General features: G+C 39.4%; 1 protein-coding gene across 1 annotated transcript in view; it reads right to left on the reverse strand.

The window, feature by feature from the left end:
- The window catches only part of MAST4 (microtubule associated serine/threonine kinase family member 4), a 118,505-nt gene extending 100,557 nt beyond the window's left edge, over positions 1-17,948 (reverse strand). Inside the window, exon 1 of the mRNA XM_054179009.1 lies at positions 17,662-17,948. Within this exon, the coding sequence (XP_054034984.1) occupies positions 17,662-17,753 (92 nt within the window). The 5' untranslated portion in view covers positions 17,754-17,948. The remainder of the gene's footprint in view (positions 1-17,661) is intronic.
- Positions 17,949-20,678: the final 2,730 nt, after the last annotated feature.

A 20,678-nucleotide genomic window follows, 5' to 3' on the forward strand; every position in this document is an offset into this window, starting at 1 on the left:
AAGGAGGAAGGGCGAAAAGGGGGTTTTGGGGGGCAACCTTCCTCCCATTGGGAGGGAGTTTTCCGTGTTACGTTCTTTCCTGTGTATCTTTGTACATGGTGGAAATACTGTATATTTTGTATATTTTCATTGCATTTCATTCTGCTTGTAAAAATATAGCCTTTTTCATGCACTTCTCCAACTGAGTTAGCTGTGGTTTGGCAGGGGGGGAGGGGGCGGGGAGAGTTGAACTTTCTCACTACCAGAAAGACACAGAAGCATTGAACTGCAACCTCTCAGGCAGGCTCTGAGAAAAGATGACATATCGTGCAAGCAGAGGGTATTTTTTCCTCTCCCCAGTGGTATACTTCAAACTCTTTCCTGTAACTGGTGACCCAGTACAACTACAACACAATTTGACCTTAAATTTATCCACATGGCTATGTCTAATGAAAACCTGATTAAGGGAAAATGGACAATGAGTAGCATTTTCCTAGCAAAACCCCCACTACACATTCAACACTAGAAGTCTCCCAGTAGCGTTCTAATGAAATTAAATGTACCTCCAGGAATTAATTGCATCCACAAAATCAATCCATACTTTGTGTTTATGAAGACTTCATTCTTGGAGTAATGTCTTACAGAAATATGGAATTTTCAAGTCCAAGCAAGCTTCATTTATCATTTACAGTTCTCCTGATGCCTTCAGTGGCAAATAAAACCCTAGTTTATCATGAAGAGCCAGGAAACATGACAAAATGCCAATTTAAAATTAACTTTTATCCCTAGCATAGTTTTCTGTACAAGACTTAGATCTATAAAATTATTCAGTGTCCCACAAGAATATAGAAATCCATCTTAAACACAACAATGAATAAAAGTAGTTTCTGAAAACAAATTTTGCCCATACTTTGCCCTGTAAAAACACCCATACCAGGAAAGGAGTACTTTACTACCAAAGTAATGCACTAATTGCTCACACATAGAAGTAGGTCACAGAGGATTCATGAAAGCAAATGCCAGTGACTCAGTGCAGAAGAAAGAAGGAAAAAAATGAGTGCAAGGATATGATTTATAGTGCAAAATAACTATGAGCTAATGTTGTGAAGAAGAATAATTTCACCACAAAGATTTGTTTAATTCATCCTGGTGTGTAAAGAATGAGGTATCACATAAAATGACAAGTAAAGCAGCATCCACTCTAGAGCCCCCCCCCCTCCCCAAAAAAAAAGCAGTGCTAATTATCCTTAACACTTTAATACTGAACACATTAGTTAACTTACTGTCCACAGCTATGAAAGCGTACAACCTTCATGATGCAATAGCATCAATAGCTTTAGGTGCCAGATCTAGCAGTCCTGAGATGCTACAGGAAATACTGCCTGTCAAACTCTGCAATACAGGATGGTGTACACTTTTATTAACACTTGACTATTAAAAAAAGTATCTGCCCCAATACAAGCAGGATTGCAGGCAAACTGGAAGACAGGAAACCAAAGTGAGTGTGTTGTCAACTGTTATAACTGTATGATGCAGTGCACGCAATTTATTCTTCAAGTTCTAGCTTCTGGACTCATACAATGACTCAAGAACTCCAGGCTGTTCATGTTTGAGAGTAGAGTATGTTGTTAGTTTTGTTTGTTTGGGTTTTGACAACTAAGAGATTTAACATGAACCCTAGATATCTAAAAATGGATAAATATTAACTTCCATCCAGGAACACCTTCACATTAAAGTCAATTAAGAATTATGCAGCAGCAATAAGAAAGAACCTTAGCTTGGATACACCCAGTAAAGGTGAAGTTCCATGCACAGCCTTATTCTTTGGACATCAATCCCTGCAAGAATTCTAGTATTTTATAGGAAAAGAAAATATGTATTATATTTACTTCATAATCCTGCAAAAATAGGATTTCAAACTTCAGTTAAAAATCTGACACAGCAGAGACATGGTGGAGGAAATCATAAATCTGAAAGGATACTTTGTGTCAAAAGTTGCCAGTGAGAAAAGCTGGAACTCTCCTACAAAAAGGGATTTTACTACTTCACTGTCTATGATTGGTTACTTACACAAAAGCTGTTATCTCAAACATTGGCAAAGTACTTACAAGATAGGTTGGAATTGATGATCTCAAAGGTCTTTTCCAACCTGGTGTGGTGTATTGTATTGGATTCTATTCTATTCTTGCTTCCACAGATCACAACTGTTAAGAATTAGAACTACTGTCTACAATTGCAAGTTAGACCTATGAAACACTTGAACTGTCATTAAAACACTGCGATGGGAATACATAATAAACAAATCTCTCCCTTTCCTCACCTGTGTGTTGAAGTACCACTACATGTTCCTCAAACTCTAAGATATACTACTATGCTAGCAATTAATTCTTGCAAGCACAAGCTAAAACCAAGACTGCCCACATATTTCTGCAAGTTGTACTGCCACACAGTTAAACCATCATCATCATCAATCCGAGATTCAAACCAGTGAATTACCTCAGAAAAGCTGTCTTGCAAATTACCAGTTATCTTAAGCAGCATGGATGAAGGGAACAGAGTTGAATCTACAGTTTAGAATTCTGTAGTTTTAATGCATGACTACTCAGTTTCACTGAAAAGTTGCTTTGGAGCGACTGCCACACACTATCTGTTGGATGTAACGCATCGCCGCATTCAAGTGGAACTATGACACATAGCATTCTGTAATCTTCTAACCTTCTTAGTAGTAAGGAAGAATATGCTGGGACAACTAGTTTGATGTATATACGGGTGTGTGGCAAGTTAAAAAGTGACTGACAATCAATCTATTTCACGATGCATTACAGAGCTCTGACCTTTGTTACAAGGACGTATAGTCTCTTGCCTCATTGTGACCAGTATAAATTTAGCTGATACAGAGAAGTAATGACACATTTTTTAAAATGATCAATAAAAAACTCACTTTCAGACACTAATTGGTAAACTGTCGTTCAGCAATTCATGTTTCCTTCCATAGTTCTGTGAAACAGCAATGTAATCTCATCATCTATTCCTTCCATTAGAAGGATTTCACAAGATTGTGGAGACTTCACTCAATGATAAATATTACTTCTTCATATTCTTCAGAGAAATAGCATATTTTTGCTCTCAATTTTCCTTTATTTGTGTTGTTTTGGTTTTTTTTTTCCCCAGTACATACACTCAAACACAAGAACAGCAGCTTTGCACTTATTTAACATGAGAGAAGTAATTTTGCAGAAATCTGATAAACTCAAGAGTTTCTGAAGCTGGACTGAAACATAACTGATACTCACAGGTTTAATATTACAGCTCAGCAGTCAGCTGCTGAAACATCATCTATTTAGAGCTCCAAAGCCAAGCTATAGTAATAATTCCAGAAAATCATATTTTGCTTTTAAATTCTGACTATTCAGTACGTTTTATTAGCCGTATCTTTAAAATAGTAGTCAGTCTCTCTGGAGAACAACTCTTGAACATCCTTTTCACTAATCTCTCGCAGTAAGCTTTATTACTAGAAAATCAGAAACATGTCATTCATTGGTGACAGAGACAAGAATCATGGTGCATTGTGATAGAAAGATACACATCATATCCTTTACAAATCTGACTTCCACAGCCCAAATGCCTGTAGACATATCACCTCAGTCTGTGATTTTGTAACATCTCAGGCTACACAGCATTAAGCTATCTAGCTGCTGCAGGAAATGATGATGATCTCTGAGTCAGAGCTAAGAACACGCCCCAGTATGGTGCTTCAGGGCACAGTGCTCTTTTGCAGATGATTCTGGGCTTCCAACCACATGAGATCATGGCTTTTGGTAGTCAAGCGTGCACTTGTGAAAAAAACCCTACTGAACAGTCAGAAACCAGATCATCTGAACGTGTTTTCTTCAGTCCTGGGCTGCTCTTCAAGATCCCACCAAGCTAATTAAAGTTTAATCATTCTGACAGTGTATTTGTGCTAAGCAAACCCCTGGTTACCTTAAGTTTTTCTCTGATTATGCTTAATTTATAATCAGTATGTCTTAAGATGGAATATAAGAAGTAGGTAAATTATACTGATAACCTCTTTGGAAGGTTATCACCACTAAGTATGCAAAGAGAAGCTCAGAAGTTCACTGATTTTGTTGAAGCAAACTGGCTGCGTGCAGCCACAGTGCAGATCAAAAGTCAGATTTTCATACTCAATCACACCCTCAAAATACATGTAAAACCAGGAAAAAACCCCACTCAGTATAGTTCAATATTGCTATTTTATAAATTCAGTGTTCTGGGCAAAGGGAAGGGGGAAAAAAAATCCAATAGGCCTTAAACAGAAGTACTGTCTTAGAGTGCTACAATAAAGTGCCTTCCAGTCTGCTTCGAACAAATCAAATCAACTTAATTTAATCATTTATATATTATTCACTTGCTTGAAAATCTTGGTAGCCACTAAACTCACTAAGTACATAACACTGTTGCACATTTTCCATTCCAATATTGAAATGCAGTAAATAGTTGAAAAAACAATCAGCAGCTCTAATTTTTTACATCTTTTTTCTTCTAGAAGGATCTATGAAAACAGAAAATTGTAAATACTACCATGTATGTCCCTACAGCTATGTCATATTCCTTTCAGCCAAAAAAAACCCCAACCAACCAACCCAAAACCACCAAACAAAACAACTATGGCACTACATGTAGATACAATGGTGCTTTTTTGCTTGAAAGGGTCTTCGGAATAAATGACCATTTAGGTTAGATGTTCTTACTCTAGACTCTATCTGAAACTAATTAGTGACTGGATTTTGTTGTTGTTATTCCAAAATGTCAGATTGTAACCTTCCTCCTTTATGCTGCAATGAAGTAAGTTTGCAGAAAGGGGAAAGCTAGGTGGGACAGATTTTTTTCCAAGGCTTCTAAAGACCTATTATAGGGAAGGTCTGTCATGAACAAGAGAACTCCACATCTCCTATTCTAAAGAGAGGAAAAAAAACCAGCCAACCAAACCGACCCCAAACCACTTGATTCAGCATTAGTACTCCTTATATATGCAATAGTGCTGTGAGCCCTCATTGTTCAAGACGTGAGATGAACACAGCAAATGACATCCTCTGCTGGAAAGACCTTAGGGAGTCCAAAAACACAGCCACAACATGTAGATGAGACAAACATCTCCAACAGGTTAGAATAGGGTGTGGATGAAGCAAGGTGACGGAAAAGGGTGTGCTACAATATTTGGCCATGAGGAAGAACAATCACCTCGCTACTCATCTGGCTCATTAACCCATTAGCTAATTTAAGGTTTCTACCTGCATCATAGCAGAAGTATGACTGAAGAAGCGTAGGAACAGGGGGGAAAAAATTAAACTACCAAATACACCATTTCTGCAGTCTTCGCTTTTGCTTGAAAAATGTCTTATGCCTTGTGAATAACACTGTCAGAGGGCTTAAAAAAAAAAAACAAACATGCAAGACTGGTCCAAAATCTACTTCACTCCCCTCCTAACTACAGCCAAGTCACAAGAGCCAGGAGCAAATTTACCTCCACATCAGTTTCTCTTACTCTCCAAGATTGTTACGAGGCAGCAGTATCCCTCAGTTTTGACAGGACTTAGAATAATCCTTTGACTAATAAATGTGCAAGTCAGTAAATTAATGGGACTTGTTCTCATAAAATAGAGACAATTAAAACCCAAGTACCTTTAAAACAATCAATTTGATGCTGCACACTTATTGTAAGAATATAAAGCACCACATTCCTTCCAAATCATAAAGAACTGCCTTTTAACTACTTGGACTTTTACTGTATTTGAAGTCCTATATTTGCCTTCTCCTACCTTGAAGAGTTGTGTTGATACCATTTTCTGCCTTTGCCCTCAGGATGGCTATTGTCTACAGGTGTCATTTACTCATGCTTTAAGAGTTTCATGTTTACAGAATATTTGTATCAGAAAAGCAGTTTTGTAAAGTCACAAAGTTTACAGAGAAGAAAAACAGTATTTTTGACAGCATAAGTGATTGAGGTGAAATATCTGTAAATGTGTACAACACCTGGAAGGACTTGGGGTTAGTGGTTGATAAGGTACTTGACACGAGCTGGCAATGTGTGCTGGCAGCCCAAAACCCCAACCACATCCTGGGCTGCATCAAAAGGTGCAGGGCCAGCAGCTCTAGGGAGGAGACTATGCCCCTCTGCTCTTACAAGACTCTACGTGGAGTACTACATCTACCTCTGAAGCTCCCAACACAAGAAGGACATGGACCTGCTGGAGGCGGTCTAGAGGAGGGCCACAGGAACCAGAGGCCTGGAGCACCTCTTCTACCAGGACAGGCTGGGGTATTTAGGTCTGCTCAGACTGAGGAAGAGAAGACTCCATGGAGACCTTATAGCAGCCTTCCAGGACCTGAAGGGGGCCTACAGGAAAACTGGAGAGAGACTACTTAGAAGGGCATCTGGTTAAAGGGCAAGGGGCAATGGTTGTGAACTAGAGCAAGACAGATTTAGTTTAGACATTAGGAAGAAGTTCATTACTGTGAGGGTGGTGTGACACTGAAACAGGTTGCCCAGAAAGGTTGTGGACACATCACCTCTGGAAGTGTTAAAACCAGGCTGGATTAGGCTTTGAGCAAACTAATCCAGAGGGAGGTGTCCTTGCCCAGGGCAGGGTGGTTTCAGCTACAGGATTTTTAAGGTCCCTTCCAACTCAAGATATTCTGTGATTCTGTAAATCTGCCTCCATCCTCCTTAGGTCAAGTGGCATTATATGCATTGCTGCTGTGTGTCCAAAGAGGTGACTGCTAAAACACAGAAAACTGAGACAATCCTCAAATTCTAATCCCTCCTCTGACATTAGCAATGTCCATAATTTTTAAAAAGAGGTTTTGTTTCATATGAGCTCTTCCATCAAAAAGGGTAATTACACTGACTCTAGTAACTAGACTAGACTTCTGACTGACTCTAATGCATGGACTTTACCTCATTCCTATACTGTGTTTTGGAATGATCCAGCTATTTACCTAAGGGATGAAATCTGTGAGAAGCTCTAAGGACAATTTCTTAGAGCCTATATGAACACCACCACCACTTTGGCTTCCTACTTCACTACAGTCTTCAAACAGCACCTCAGTAGGACATGGTCCTTCATACAACTCCCTCACAGCCCCAACTCTTCAGACAGCCTGGCACATGCAATAGAAAAGCATCACATGACTTTCCACATGCATATCCTTACACAGGTCAAACATTCCCAAAGGGCCCTGGGCTAAGCCCTCCCAGCATGGACAAAACCCACACCAAGCTGCTGGCCCACAGTACAGTTTCCTGGCAAAGGTGCCTTTCAAAAAACACAGCGTTATTGCTCCTTCAGTATAGTTTGAAGAAAAATTAATTCTTCTATACTGACTGAAGCAGAAAATGCAGACAGTCTTTTGAACCTCTCTCCAGATCTTTTCCTTCTATTAATATCCATCTGTTAACCTCTGACCTGGATTTAGGCAGTCACAGTCCTGAAGAATGTACAGAACACTTTTTTGTATTTATAAAAGACTGAGCCAGTGTTTCTGAAGCCTTTCATAGTCTTAGTTAAGGGAGAGACAATAGCATCAACAAGGGTAAGACACAGCTCACTTAAGGAACTACTTGCAAGAACCAGAAGAAGCTGGCCTCAGCAGCAAACTTCTCAGATTTTCTTGAGCTTGCCAATGACTGTAAACACACACATTACCTAGACTGGACAAGCCGAATTAGTGAATCTCTAACACTACTACTCTGTTTTGTTTCCTGTAGACTGCCAGAGTAGTTGATCCTACTGGTTTCTTCTGGCCTTACAATTTATGAATCAGAAGAAGGAAACATATGATGGTTATAAGGTATTAATTTATAGATAATACTGAATCCTTAGGTCTGACCTGCATATTTAGCAAAATAACACAGTATATTCATACACTCTTGTATGTTTTGTATTACCTTTGAAACATACCCTTTAGAGAAAAAGGGGGGAAGGGAACAAATAAAAAAACCCACCACACAAATATTTTGCTGTTATAAGATTTGAGGATGACACCTAATTTAAAATATGAAGAAACTTGATTTTCAGACTTGAAAGCACACAGAAAGAAGCCTCATTGTTTGGTTTTGAAATTTATTACAACCAACAGAAACCAAAGTCTAGGAAAAGATGATGTTTTATTTGGCGGGACAAAACACCATATGTGAAACAATCAAGTAGGAAAGAAATAATTTGATATAAGGCATATTTCCCAACAGAACTCATGTTCTCTCATTCACCATAGGTCACAGATGGGGAGCAGATGGCTCCAAACACAACAGTTCAATCATCAAAATATGGCAGAAGGGTCAGGGAAGAAGCCAAATTACCAAGCCCCAGGTAAGAAAGGAAAGAAAGGAGAGAGAGAGAGAGCGCGCATGCGCGCAAACAGAAAAGAGAGAGAAGAAAGAATTACGTATTTTCTTTGTCCAAGCAAAAGGAAGATCTTCTGGTGAGACCTGATGGTACAGTGAACTGACACAATCACCCCTTTGCATAGTGTCATATTTGATTTGTCTGACTGCCTTTGCTTCTACTATTACAGCACTTATGGAAATTCCCTTGATACACTCATGCTTAAAAAAGGCTTGACAGGCCTGGACTCACTGAAAAAAACCAAATTTGTAAAACAAATGTACACAATCTACTTTTTATTAGTTAACTCTGAGGGAGTTAACAGTATTATCATAAAGCATATGAAATATGTCTTCTCATTGAACACCACTGTCAGATGAATGACTTAACATTCGAGGATTCTCCTAGTTTCAATAAAAGGGAATATGTTGATTTACATTATGAAAAGTGTCCTAACAACAAATTCTAGCAAACACCATGGAATCTGTTGGTAGAAATTTAAGTCTGATTTATTCTGATTATCAGTATCTAACTTCCATTTCATGAAGGACTGGATTATTACACATGATTGAACTATGTTATACCTGTAAAGATATATTTATCAATTAAAAATCCTGATAAAGATTTTTGCCTTCTCTTACTCAGCATGAACTGTCATCAACTGGAAACATCCATAAATGAAGGCAGAATTTGGCTCTAAATTGCTAGGCCTACTGATACTAAGCTATATATTGTTTAACTACATGACATGAGTTAAAAATTACTGTGCCCAGAGAAGAATCAGGGAAGCTCCATTTTCAATCATTTCATGTCCTGTCATTCAATCACAGCACTACATTTTCTATAATCCTCCTGGAAAACTTTAATCTAATCTTCCATTCACTCTCCAAACTCCCTTTAGGGTCACCTACCCTCACTTTCTTTTAGCTATACAAAGTGCAACAGATACTGATTCTGGGGCATTTAGCCAGAAGGTCACCACCTCTTGGCTGGAAAAGGGTCCCACCTCTCAGTTACAGAGATTTCTGTGAGTCCATAGGGCACACCAAGTTCTCATACTCCATTAGTTTGGTTTGAGTGTGAGGAGAGGAGGTTTCAAGGTTAAAGTACATACTTGCAAAAGATAGTATTCCTAGGACTAGCTTGCTTTTATTTTCTACTTTTGAGAATTCTGTATGAATAGTTTTCCAGAAAATTCCAGTAGCTCATCCAAGAAGTGGTAATACCAGCTGTCCAAGAGAATTTTAAGAATTTAAATCAGAAGCTGATTCATTATACTCAGATTTATCAAAGGAAGCTCAGCTAAGTACTTCAAACTACTGTACCCATCTTCCCTATAACAACATCAGGATTTACAACTGATGCATGAAAACATCATATTCAAATGAATATTTAAATGGCAGAAATTAATCTCCGATTAACAGTTCTAATAAAACAAATAACTATTATATACATTTATCTCTCAAAAGCACTACAAGTTGTTTCACATGTGCAAATCTATCTCTTCTGAGAAGAGGGATTCTGTTCAGAAGCCAGTGCCAAATCTCATACAGGACGGAGGCCCTGCAGCCCAGAGAGGGAAGACTGACTACACAGTGCTCCCAAATGTAAGCAGGAAAACAGCTGGAGAAAATGAAAGTCTATCCTCCGCTATTGTTTCAGTTATGAAATATCTTGAGTGCTACTTAAAACAGTCAGAGATAACAAGTAGCTTTTAATTTATGAGCCCTCTTAAATTGAGCTCCAGAAAAAAAACCTGCCAGCCATAGAATTACCTTCCCCCTAAAAACAATTATTAAAAAAAAAAAACAAAACAAAACCCACTACCCCAAAACACTCAGAGCTATTTTGTTCCTGTTCTTCAGAGAAGGAGAGGCATTTCACAACATCCTATTCATGCCTAGATACATCTTCCACACTATGAGGCAAGTTCAACAACCAGAAACTTGTTTTTCTTACTTGTGCTTTATTCAATCTCATTCAGCTTCTCAACAAGTATTATTTTACAGCTAGTGCATGCAACCATCTGTGTAACTGCTGTGTTTATTTATTTACCACTTGTCCAGGAGTATACACATATACTGATATATATGAAAATAAATAAAAATATTGGTAACCTTTCCTCTACAACACCAGAGTTTACATTCATGCAAGTCAAGAAAAATAGGAGTATTCTTCAGACATAAAACCACGTTCAGACTGATCTATTCTCCTACTGTCACACACAAGAGTTTTAGAACCACCTCACTGCCTTAACAGAAGTCATCTTTTTTTAAACTCTGCAACACAATACTATAATCAAGCACTAAGAGGACTGAGTTCTATTAAACTTAAATCGATGCTTAACATTTCACACTATTTGTTTCACCAAATTAAGCAGCATTGGGAGTGGTATTTGTTCACTAAATAGTACACTTTGCATGGAATTACCTTTGTCTATCCTCCATTAACACATATTTTCAAAACTACTCATATAAATTTTTCATATGCATATAAAAAGAATATATATACCCCTGATTTCCCTATAATTTATTTAGATGCTAATGACTATGTTCTAAACCAGTCTAATAAGAAAAGATGGACACTTTCGATCCTGTATGTCTAGGCATTTTCTTGCCAGTAAGCAGTACCTCATTTGATATCATCTTCAACATTTTTATGAGGGAAGTAAAAACAAATGCTCTAGTGGTTAGCCTTTTAACACTTTTTCTTTCATGCACAGCTTTAAACCCAGGTTAAAACCAAATGATAGATCTCAAAACCAGGCTATTACATCCTAGAACATCTACATAATTACTGCATAGGCAGAAAAAAAGAACGAGTGGGATAAGGACATTGTAGCAGTTTTTACTTTCTAATCACCAACTGAACATGCCAGTATTTCATGGGAAGAACAGATTATACTTACAATAGTAATTATAATCTTTCAACAATAGAGCATGATGGGTTTCCTTACTCCTAAACAATTATTTAGGAAAGACCATTGCTAACCAAAAGAAAGGGAACAGAAAGCTAATATATTCATTCTGGCATGACCCCATTATTTTTGAACTCCTCTGTCAGTGGCAGGAATATTGCTAACACACAGTTTGTAGCTCTGAAGTCCATCTACTGGATAGATAATTCTGGGAATTGTTCCGGTTTGCAGTACTTCTGAGATACGTTCTCAGTTGTACAGTACTTCTGTGATACTGTGATGTTTATATCTACTGGGAACCACGCCAAAAGGAGTTTTCTAGTTCACTACTATTCAGTTTCATCTACACATTTTAAATAAAACAACAGAACTGACCTACCATGAGATTTAAGTCTGGACTGGAAGTGTTACTTGTATTTTTTGTCTCAGTTCCACTCAGGTAGAAGACTTTACTGAATTGGATCTAACTGATACTAATGCTTATCAACAGTATACAGGCTATGCATTGATACTGAAAAAAAGACAGAAACATTCATTCTAAGAAGTATGTGGTCTCAGAAATGGATATAAAATTGACAAGTATATTGAATGAGTAATGTCTTTAAATGCCTCTACCAGTGTACATTTACATCACATGAAAGATAAAGCAACCAGGCATAGTGTTATGCAGTAGACTTCTTCCCCCCTCCGCAACAGATAAAATCCAGTCTCCAATACATGACACCTGCATATTACACACAGAAACAACTTTAGGTATTAAGGCTATGTATTTTGCAGGATCTTTTAAATGTCCCAATTACTGCAGTTAGTGAATTTGTAAAGGCAGTGAAATGTTCCCAAGAAAAAATCCAGGAGCCCTCACTGAACATGACACATCTGTTGAATAAGGCTGAGCCAAAGGCAAGAGAAATGTCTGAGGTTTCTCAGTTTGGGAAATATAGTAGAGCCCATATGTTCTAGTGCCATCACAGTGTTCCTTCCAACAAAGCTACTTTCTACTAACAATTGTTCTAATGACATGCAACATGACATCCTGATCCAGGACTACAACCTACAGGTAATACGGCAATATACAGAGAAGTAGTGCCTGCAATGTTGAAGTTTTACACTGTTACTAGAGTGACGCATTTAAAAAGCTTCATTAAAAATACTCAACCTACATCAGTCAGCAATATCTTCATATTCTAACACAAAATACTGCAGCACTTCATGTCTCACAACTACCAAATCATTACCACTTAGTAAGCCACACACACTAATGCACAACAAATTCATGGGGAATGTACCCTGAAATCCACTTAATCTGCCCATTATTTACAGCTTTGGCAAAAAACTACCAGAAGAAAGCCTATTCTTAGTGCAGCCACGCATGTAGGTACGCAAGGTTACCAGGATCAGAAATTTGAGTACATAGCTAAGGTTTTGTAGGCTTAAAAATTACATTTAAGAAGGACCATTCAACTTGTAATACAGCAAGAACTATAATGGCTCTGTAGAACATCAATAGCAAGTATAACCAAATTTAAGAGTGGGAGGACTGTATCTCTGCATAATGTCCCAACCACTATAGATCATAAAACAATGTTTGGACTACTGTCCTTTTGAATTCCTGAATAAGACAGAAAAAGACTGTCTCCTATTGTGTAACAGCAGACATTAAACACAAAGGTGAAACAAATAAATAAATTACAGCTTCTTTCAGCATGTTCTAGAATTTTCTAAGCTTTTTTATTTTGCACTTATTTCAGCTTTCTGGAAGTCAAATCTTGAAGATCTTGACTTATTTCTAACAAAGTGGGATTTTCTTTCAGAGTTAAAACTAAGCAAAAACCAGGAATCCTCACCAGATGAATCCTCACCAGTCTGGCAGAAGTTAAGAAACAATGGCTCCTTGGAGAAAACTGATCGTTGCCAATGTTTGGATTGTAAGCTGAAGTTGAAATACATTAATTGCTTGAACAAAAAGATTGGACAGGTAAACCAATCACAATAAACCCAACACATTCACTTTGACAGTGAGACTGTAAGACTATCTCCCCAACACAGCCTTTTCTGTGAATGGAAATTAAATTACCAAGATACATTCATTCTTCACTGTGTAGCACAGAAAGCAGAAGGATTTTGTTCAAACAGATTAATTTCTAATAGAACACCTTAAATGAAGATGTGTTTTGAAAGCAGGTAGCATGCACAGAGATATTTCTTATTCCCTCCAGTTTCAGGATAACAATGCTCAATCTAAACCAATTCAATGTCTATTAGGATAACAGCCGCCTCTGTCCTGCATGCAGGAATTTAGGTCAAGAGGGCTGAAAATATGGAAGAGGTAAAAACCTTCAAATCATCACACTCCAAAATATACATCGATAATAAAGGAATATATAAAAAAGGCAATCTCTTTTTAAACTGATATTTAATGCTATGTAACAGAAGTAAAATAATTCAAGTTGGAGCACAGATAGATTCATCTGACATCAATACAATTATACTTCATTTCTGTAGCTGCTTTTGTTAAAAAGTGTGCTTAGTTTTCCTATGTTACCAACAGGGCAATTTTAAACAACTATTATTAAATAAACCAACCCATTTACAGTATACTCACACATAATGCTGTGTTGACAAAGGAAAACCACAAGATCTATACAAGAGCTAACAGTAAGAATTTACATTGCAGCTTCAAAACCATGGCATCTACTCAAACTATCAACTAAGAGAATTTTTTAAAAGTCTGCTCAGTATTTTCCAGGAAATATGTATAAATAAAGCTCCAGCAATGCCTGACAACTCCATTATCTAAAGTTTCCAATAAAAGTTAGAATTTTTATGTGTTTTTAACTTTCCAAAATAGTTATGAAATGTTAGCATGTATGAATTATTACTTGATGATTGAGGAATATTTTAATCCTGCTATCAGGAACATCTCAATACCATTTCAGTGGCTGTCCACAAATAACATTTCAACACAAATCATCCTAGAGTCTACTCTGGCTGAGAAGCAGTTGGGCAAACCTTCACAATTCCATGCTTTTTGGGGGAAAAACAAAGAAACAAGCAAAAAAGTCCACAAAACAAAACTGACTCAAAGGAGTAACAATCACAGTAACATTGCTTTAGTGCAGCTACCACAAAGAAGCAAAAGAGAAGGGTGGGTACACCCACCAAAAAAACCAAACAACAATCACTGTCTCTTTTTGTTTTGTGAGATACACAGAAAAGATCAGACACAGAAGAAAGTGTCAGAAACAAATATACAGGTAGAATGAAGCAGAAGGTATTTAGTGATTTTTCCATGTTAAAAAAAAAAAAAAAACAACTGTGTGTACACACATCTGTCCATACACATTGATCTATATAAATAAATACATACACACACACAAAGACAATTCCTCTCCTCTCTCCCTCACTGCTTGCTGTCTCCCTCCCACCCTTCCTTCCACTCCCTGCTACCCTCCCCACTCCTAAACTGTCGTTTCAGGTAGGAACCTGCAATTAGCATTACAAAGGGTCCACACACCCATAGCAACAGAAAAAAACCAACCCCAACAACAAACAAGCAAAAAAAGAAAAAAAAAACCCACCACGAGGCAGTATACATGTTTCTTTACTGTAAAAGCACACAGTGTAACCTGCTGTGTAAATGCAGACAGTGTAATATCATTTCCAGGCTCCATATTTTGAATATGAAATGTCTCAAATTTATGATTGATGAGAATTTTTCCACCCGCCAGTCCTGAAATCCCACTCCAAGACTTGAAAGTCAGGATGAGATATTTCTTGTTCAGGTATCACTTCCCAAAAGAACTGCTGCAGTTGAAAGTCAGCTAGTTCTACTGTTGGAAAATAGAAATTTTTAAAAAAGAAAAAAAACACCTTCAGTCAGCAAATAAGAACATAACTAAGTTTTATATCCATTTCATAATTTCGCTGCCAGGCTCAACATTGCAACCTGAAGGAGAACAGATTATCTTTTGATTCTTTACTTCTAAGAACCTCAGCAAAATTAAATAAATGCCTAGATCAAGTAAATCTGTACAAAGAAACAATTCTTGCTATTAGCAAACAATTCTCACTATCCCAAGCATCGCGAAAGGAGGACCGTGCTCACAGAAAGTAGGGCCAAGCAGGCCACAAGAATCCTGGTAGTACAGATAAAAGGAATATATCCAAGAGGCATTTAAAAATGCCCAGTAATTAAAAAAATAAATAAAATTAACGCTTTCATATTGTATAAGGAGTTTCCAAAGCCAAATATGGATACAGGCAGAATGAACAATGAAAGTGCTTTGTAAAGTTTTCATAAAGCACCAAGGTTTCCCACTATCTGGGCAACAGTTTCATAGGCAGTTTTACTATTAAGAAAAAAACCGCTCGAATTAGCAGACTGACTTTCACTTAAGCACAGTCAGGAGATTCAGATCACAGGAACTTGACTTCCTTCAAGCCTACTCTAGCCTATTCTTTGATCCTCTAAAATGTCTAGAAAGCTATATAAAACATAAGCAGCTATGACTATCCCTTTCTTTTAGAAAGGGAAGGCCTCCTGTGGCAAGTAAGCAGCTATCCTTCCAGTCTTTTCAGCTAAAAGTTGGCTCTATGGCTGAGTAACTGTGAGCCTGTGAAGGCAGACCAGATGAAAGACAGCCCCCTCCTGCAGCAGAACTAGGAGGGTCTGCACTGTCCATATTGTTTTTATTTCTCCTGACAGTTCCATCACTCTGCAATCTATTATTTACATTAGCAGATGAATTAAGAGTACAAGGGTGCAGGGGACAGGTTCACCTAAAGGTGGGAGGTAAAGAACTGGCCTGTCACCCTTCCCCAGGAGAGAGCAATGCAACAGACAATGAGGTCTCCATCCAGATGAAATAACCAGCTTGAGAAAGGAAGGCGTCTGGGCCAAATAAGAATAAGTAGCCTTGAAACTCCACTGCTGGCTTTTTAGTTTCACAATGCTTTGACATTCCGATTTTGCTGGAGAGAGGGCATTAAATATTGAATATCCATGTAATACATAAAACATAATTGCAAGTATGCACTATTCATTGATATGCCGTACATGTCATCTATTGAGACAGCGCCCAACGATGCTTTAAAAACTCAAGTATTTCAACAAAGCCAGGACAGTATTAAGCCTGTCTGAAAAACAGGAGAGGCATCCAAATGTTTTTAATAAATAAATACAAAGTACCATGCATGTATTCCATGCCTTCTGTGAAGCCATCTAAGTCTCTCCCTTGACCTATAATTCAGCCATACATTTTATAAAAGGTATTTTAGCATCTTGACATTGGTGAAAACCTACCCAAGTAAGAAAAGTGAAGGTGATTTGAAAGAGTCCCAGCACATTCCCCTCTATAAATACAGATCCATTTGCCACAGGAAAATACACAAGATTTTGCTAGACGCTTCACTGATGCTATGCAAGAATAAAAGATTATTTACAAGAGGAGGATAATAATTATCATGTAACTTGACTCTTACAGTTACTCTAAGTTAGAAACAAAGACATACACAATGAAGGACCAGTTTTGCATTGATGTCACTTGATTTTCTAACTTTCTGCCATTCAACAGATAAACTATTTTTCCTTTAGAAAATTATGAGTACATAAATACTTAGGACTTAGAAACAGTCAGCTCTGCTAAATCTCTACCCTGCTTGCTTTGCGCCAGCTTTTCAGCCAGCAGGAAAAACATTTCACACACGTTTCCCAAAGACAATACATAATCTAATAATACAATCGTTTCACAGACAGAAGAAAACCATAATTTAACACTACAACCGGTACATCTCCAAATGGCACACAGGGTACCAGTGATCAAAGTTACAAACTTTATAAACTTTAGCTACTCCTTGTGAGAAGCCTATACCTTGCTGCAAAGTATACTATAGCACAAAAAATTACACCAAAGTTTGCCAGTCTTCTCTTCATTGTGGTGGCACAACCCTCTAACTTTCTCTCAGCGTTTACTATTTCCCAAAACGTTTCCCTTTTTCTGACAATAATGAAAACCTACAAAAATAAAAAAGCCATTCCTTGTATTAGCAAACATCAGCTAGCCTAACAAGGTAGTTAGGTAGGAGTGCGGAAAGAAAGGTAGGAGAAAACGAAATACCGTACAGAAGGAAGCAGAGTAACACACAACCTTTGATTTTAACTAAAACCAACAATCCAACCAGGTGAACCCCACTGGGCTGGCCAGGAGAGTCTCGCAGCTCTCGCGGCTAAGAGCAGAAGGTGCCAGGAGGCCGTCTGTACCGACGCCCTCCGAGGGACTTTAGGGGGCCGCCGGGCCCAGGAAGTTTCGCGGCCCACGCCAGCGCGCTCACCTGGCAGCGGGCGAGAGACCGCCAGCACGCCGCCCTCACAGCCTGCCTTACCTCTGCGTCCGGCGGAGGCGGGAGCCACTCCTCAGGTGAGGCAGAGTAAAGTTGGACAGGACCGTCCAAAAATTCGGATCCGACATATCCATTTCCCTGCGTTCGAACCCCTAGAAAGTCAGCGCCATCCTACAAGGAAAAAGGGGAGGGCGGGGGGTGGAATACAAGGAAGAGGAGCCGGAGGAAAGGACAGAAGCCCCCGAGTGCTCTCAGGAGAGAGACAGCGCGGAGGCGGAGCGGGAGCAAGAAAGACTCACTCCCGGGGACAGGAAGAAGAGAGGAAGCGAGAGGCGATAACAGCAACTCGAACGACAGCAACTTAACCGTGCGGCTGCTCCGCGGGCGCCGCCCCGCCCCGCCCGGCTCCGTCCCGCCCCGGCAGCGACCATTCGCGCCCGCGCAGGGGTCGAGCTGCAAGCTGAGCCCGGCGTTCCTCTGCTTCCCTCCCGGCCGCCCCCCGCGCCGGTAGAGCAGCGGGTAGCCGGGCCTCCCCACTCCGCCTGGCGGTGAAGGAAGTGGGCGCCACGGCAGCCGCCGCCGGGCCGGCAGCTGCCTCTTCCCTCCCCTCCACCGGCGGCGCCAGGTGCAAGCACCGCAGGCCTGGCCCGCGCAGCCGCCGCGTCTGGCCCGGCTCAGAGCCACAGCAAGAGCAGGCAGTGCCCCGCACAGCGAAACACCGACGTGCAAATCTAGAAGGGTCAGGGAACAGACCGCGATTAAGCTGCCTATAGCGCAGTCCACGAGCTACGCTGAGCTGGCACCCTTTACTGTATTGGAAATAGCACGAAAGACCACTGCCGTTCTATTTAAAAGCACAGCACACTTACGGCATTACTACAACTTCGTGCCTGTCTCAGAACTGACAGCACATGTACTTAATCAGTGTTTTTCACGTTGTCTACCTACCACTCCAGACACTAGGCATTTTGTCACAGAAAGCTGGGACATCTGCCTCCATGGCAGCTGTCTCTCTTGAGAAAGCTACTGTGAAACATGGGATGGCAAAAGACGAGTAGAGAAAGGCTTTGAGTAACTTTTCCATTCAAAACAGTGACCTAATCATTCAGGTACTTTGAGTCATTTCCTCCTCCCAACCTTCCTCTGCTTCTCTCTTCAACATTCCCCAGCTGCCTCCCAGCTCAACTGGTTTGCTTCCTTGACTTTTTTTTTTTTTTCTCAGATTTTTTTTCTTCCACCTTTGCTTTACTTCTCATTTTTAGTACCACATGTGCTGGCTGTTGTCATCAGCCTGTTCACTACTGATTCCAGAAGCACCCTCGAAGCCATCTCCACTCTCCATCCAGATCTCTGTGTAGACTAGCATTTTCCCCTCACATCTCTGCAATACACAAAAGTGTTTCTAAAATTACTACTCTATTACACTGTAATTCTGTAATGCCAAACCCAAGCTGTTGGAAGCAGTGGTGGTCAGGTACAGAAAAACATTTGCTTTAGCTTAAAAAATGTTACAAGGTTTGCTTTTATATACTTAGAATTTCCATTTGCCTTTTTTTATGGTTTGCCTATAGGGTCACATTTAAGGGACTTTGTCACAGTTATAACAAGAATGATGCAAGTTTTGTGCCAAGACTGTTTCCTTATTTTACTGAAAACAAGATTTCTGCATCATTTCACTATTGCAGGGGTTGTATCTTAGAAAACCACTAGCTACTGTGATAGCTGGCAGCACTGCATTCTCTGAGATAAATTATTTAGCACTATGGTTAAATCACCCAGGGTTGTCTGCAAGAGTAGGAGGAAAATCATGGGATACAAAGAAAACATTGATGTAAATAGAGACTATCCTATCACTTGGGTGAAAGAAAACTCCTGGTGCAGAATGCTGCAGAGCAGAGCTGGAAGGCCTTACATGACACTTGGGACAAGGCAGCTCTCAGGATGCCATGCCTAGGCATGTTACACAGCATTGCCATGTTAGCCCTTGCTTTGAAAACCTTCCAGAAATATACATTGCAAAGAAGGCACTAGCATCCCCTAACTAAAATGTATTTATTTTTGGGGTGCAGAGGAACAATGTCTTGGGATAGTTTTACAACTTCCATCTTATTCAGGAAATGGGTTTAAATAGGCATTCAGTAAGGTGTTCACACAGCAATTACCACCAAAGGCCTTAGTGCCAACATGCAGCAGACACCATTTGCTGACACACCACTGTAAATACACCAGTATAACGCTGAATAAACACAAAAGAATCATCTAACACTTTTCTAAAGATGTATTAATTTCAGAAGAGACCAGTTCCATATGAGAAGAAGGGAAACAGCCCCATCCAGGTCTTACACCACATTTTCTTGTGCAAGACTCAAATGGCTGCAGAAGCTGGTACTTGATCCAGTTTCTACCTGTGACCCTCAGGGGGCTCAGCAGGACAGGAATTCCCAGCCTACTGCATGCCTGCTGTTTCTATACTCCTCCATTAGGACAAAGTATTCACATCTACTGTAGCCAGCAACAGAAAACCTCTCATCTGTTTCTCTTCACTTTGAGGCACACTTGCCCATACTAAATAAAGTTTTACAGGTTCATGTGAAGGCAAGCATGGCTGGCAACCCTCCTTTCTTACAATTTCTTAAGATGGAAATTCCCAAGTCTCTACATAAGCACTTAAGAAACTTCTTTTCCTTCACATACTCCACTACCTCATCTTCATTGCTATGTACAAAAGCAGGAGAAAAGATTGCAAATTTCTGGCCTTGATATGAATTGAGTTTTGATTCATGTTCCACAATCACCCCCTACATAATGCACTTGTCTGAGTTACAGAAACTAAACTGCTTTTGTTATTTAGAGAAGCCAGGCACTCCTTTTGACATGGGAAGATCAATCAAAACCTAATGCCTGTCAGTAAACAGACTCCAAAGTAGTGCCCGCAGTTTGTGATATTCCGTGCCACAGAAATACCTAATTTCAAAAGAAATCTCTCAAAGGAGAGTGAAGTTTTCCTAGCTAATTAAGTGGGTTCTACACAGCTGCTAAGGGGACACCCTCTCTCCCAA

This window comes from Dryobates pubescens, chromosome Z (assembly GCF_014839835.1).
Source record: "Dryobates pubescens isolate bDryPub1 chromosome Z, bDryPub1.pri, whole genome shotgun sequence".
NCBI lineage: Eukaryota > Metazoa > Chordata > Aves > Piciformes > Picidae > Dryobates > Dryobates pubescens.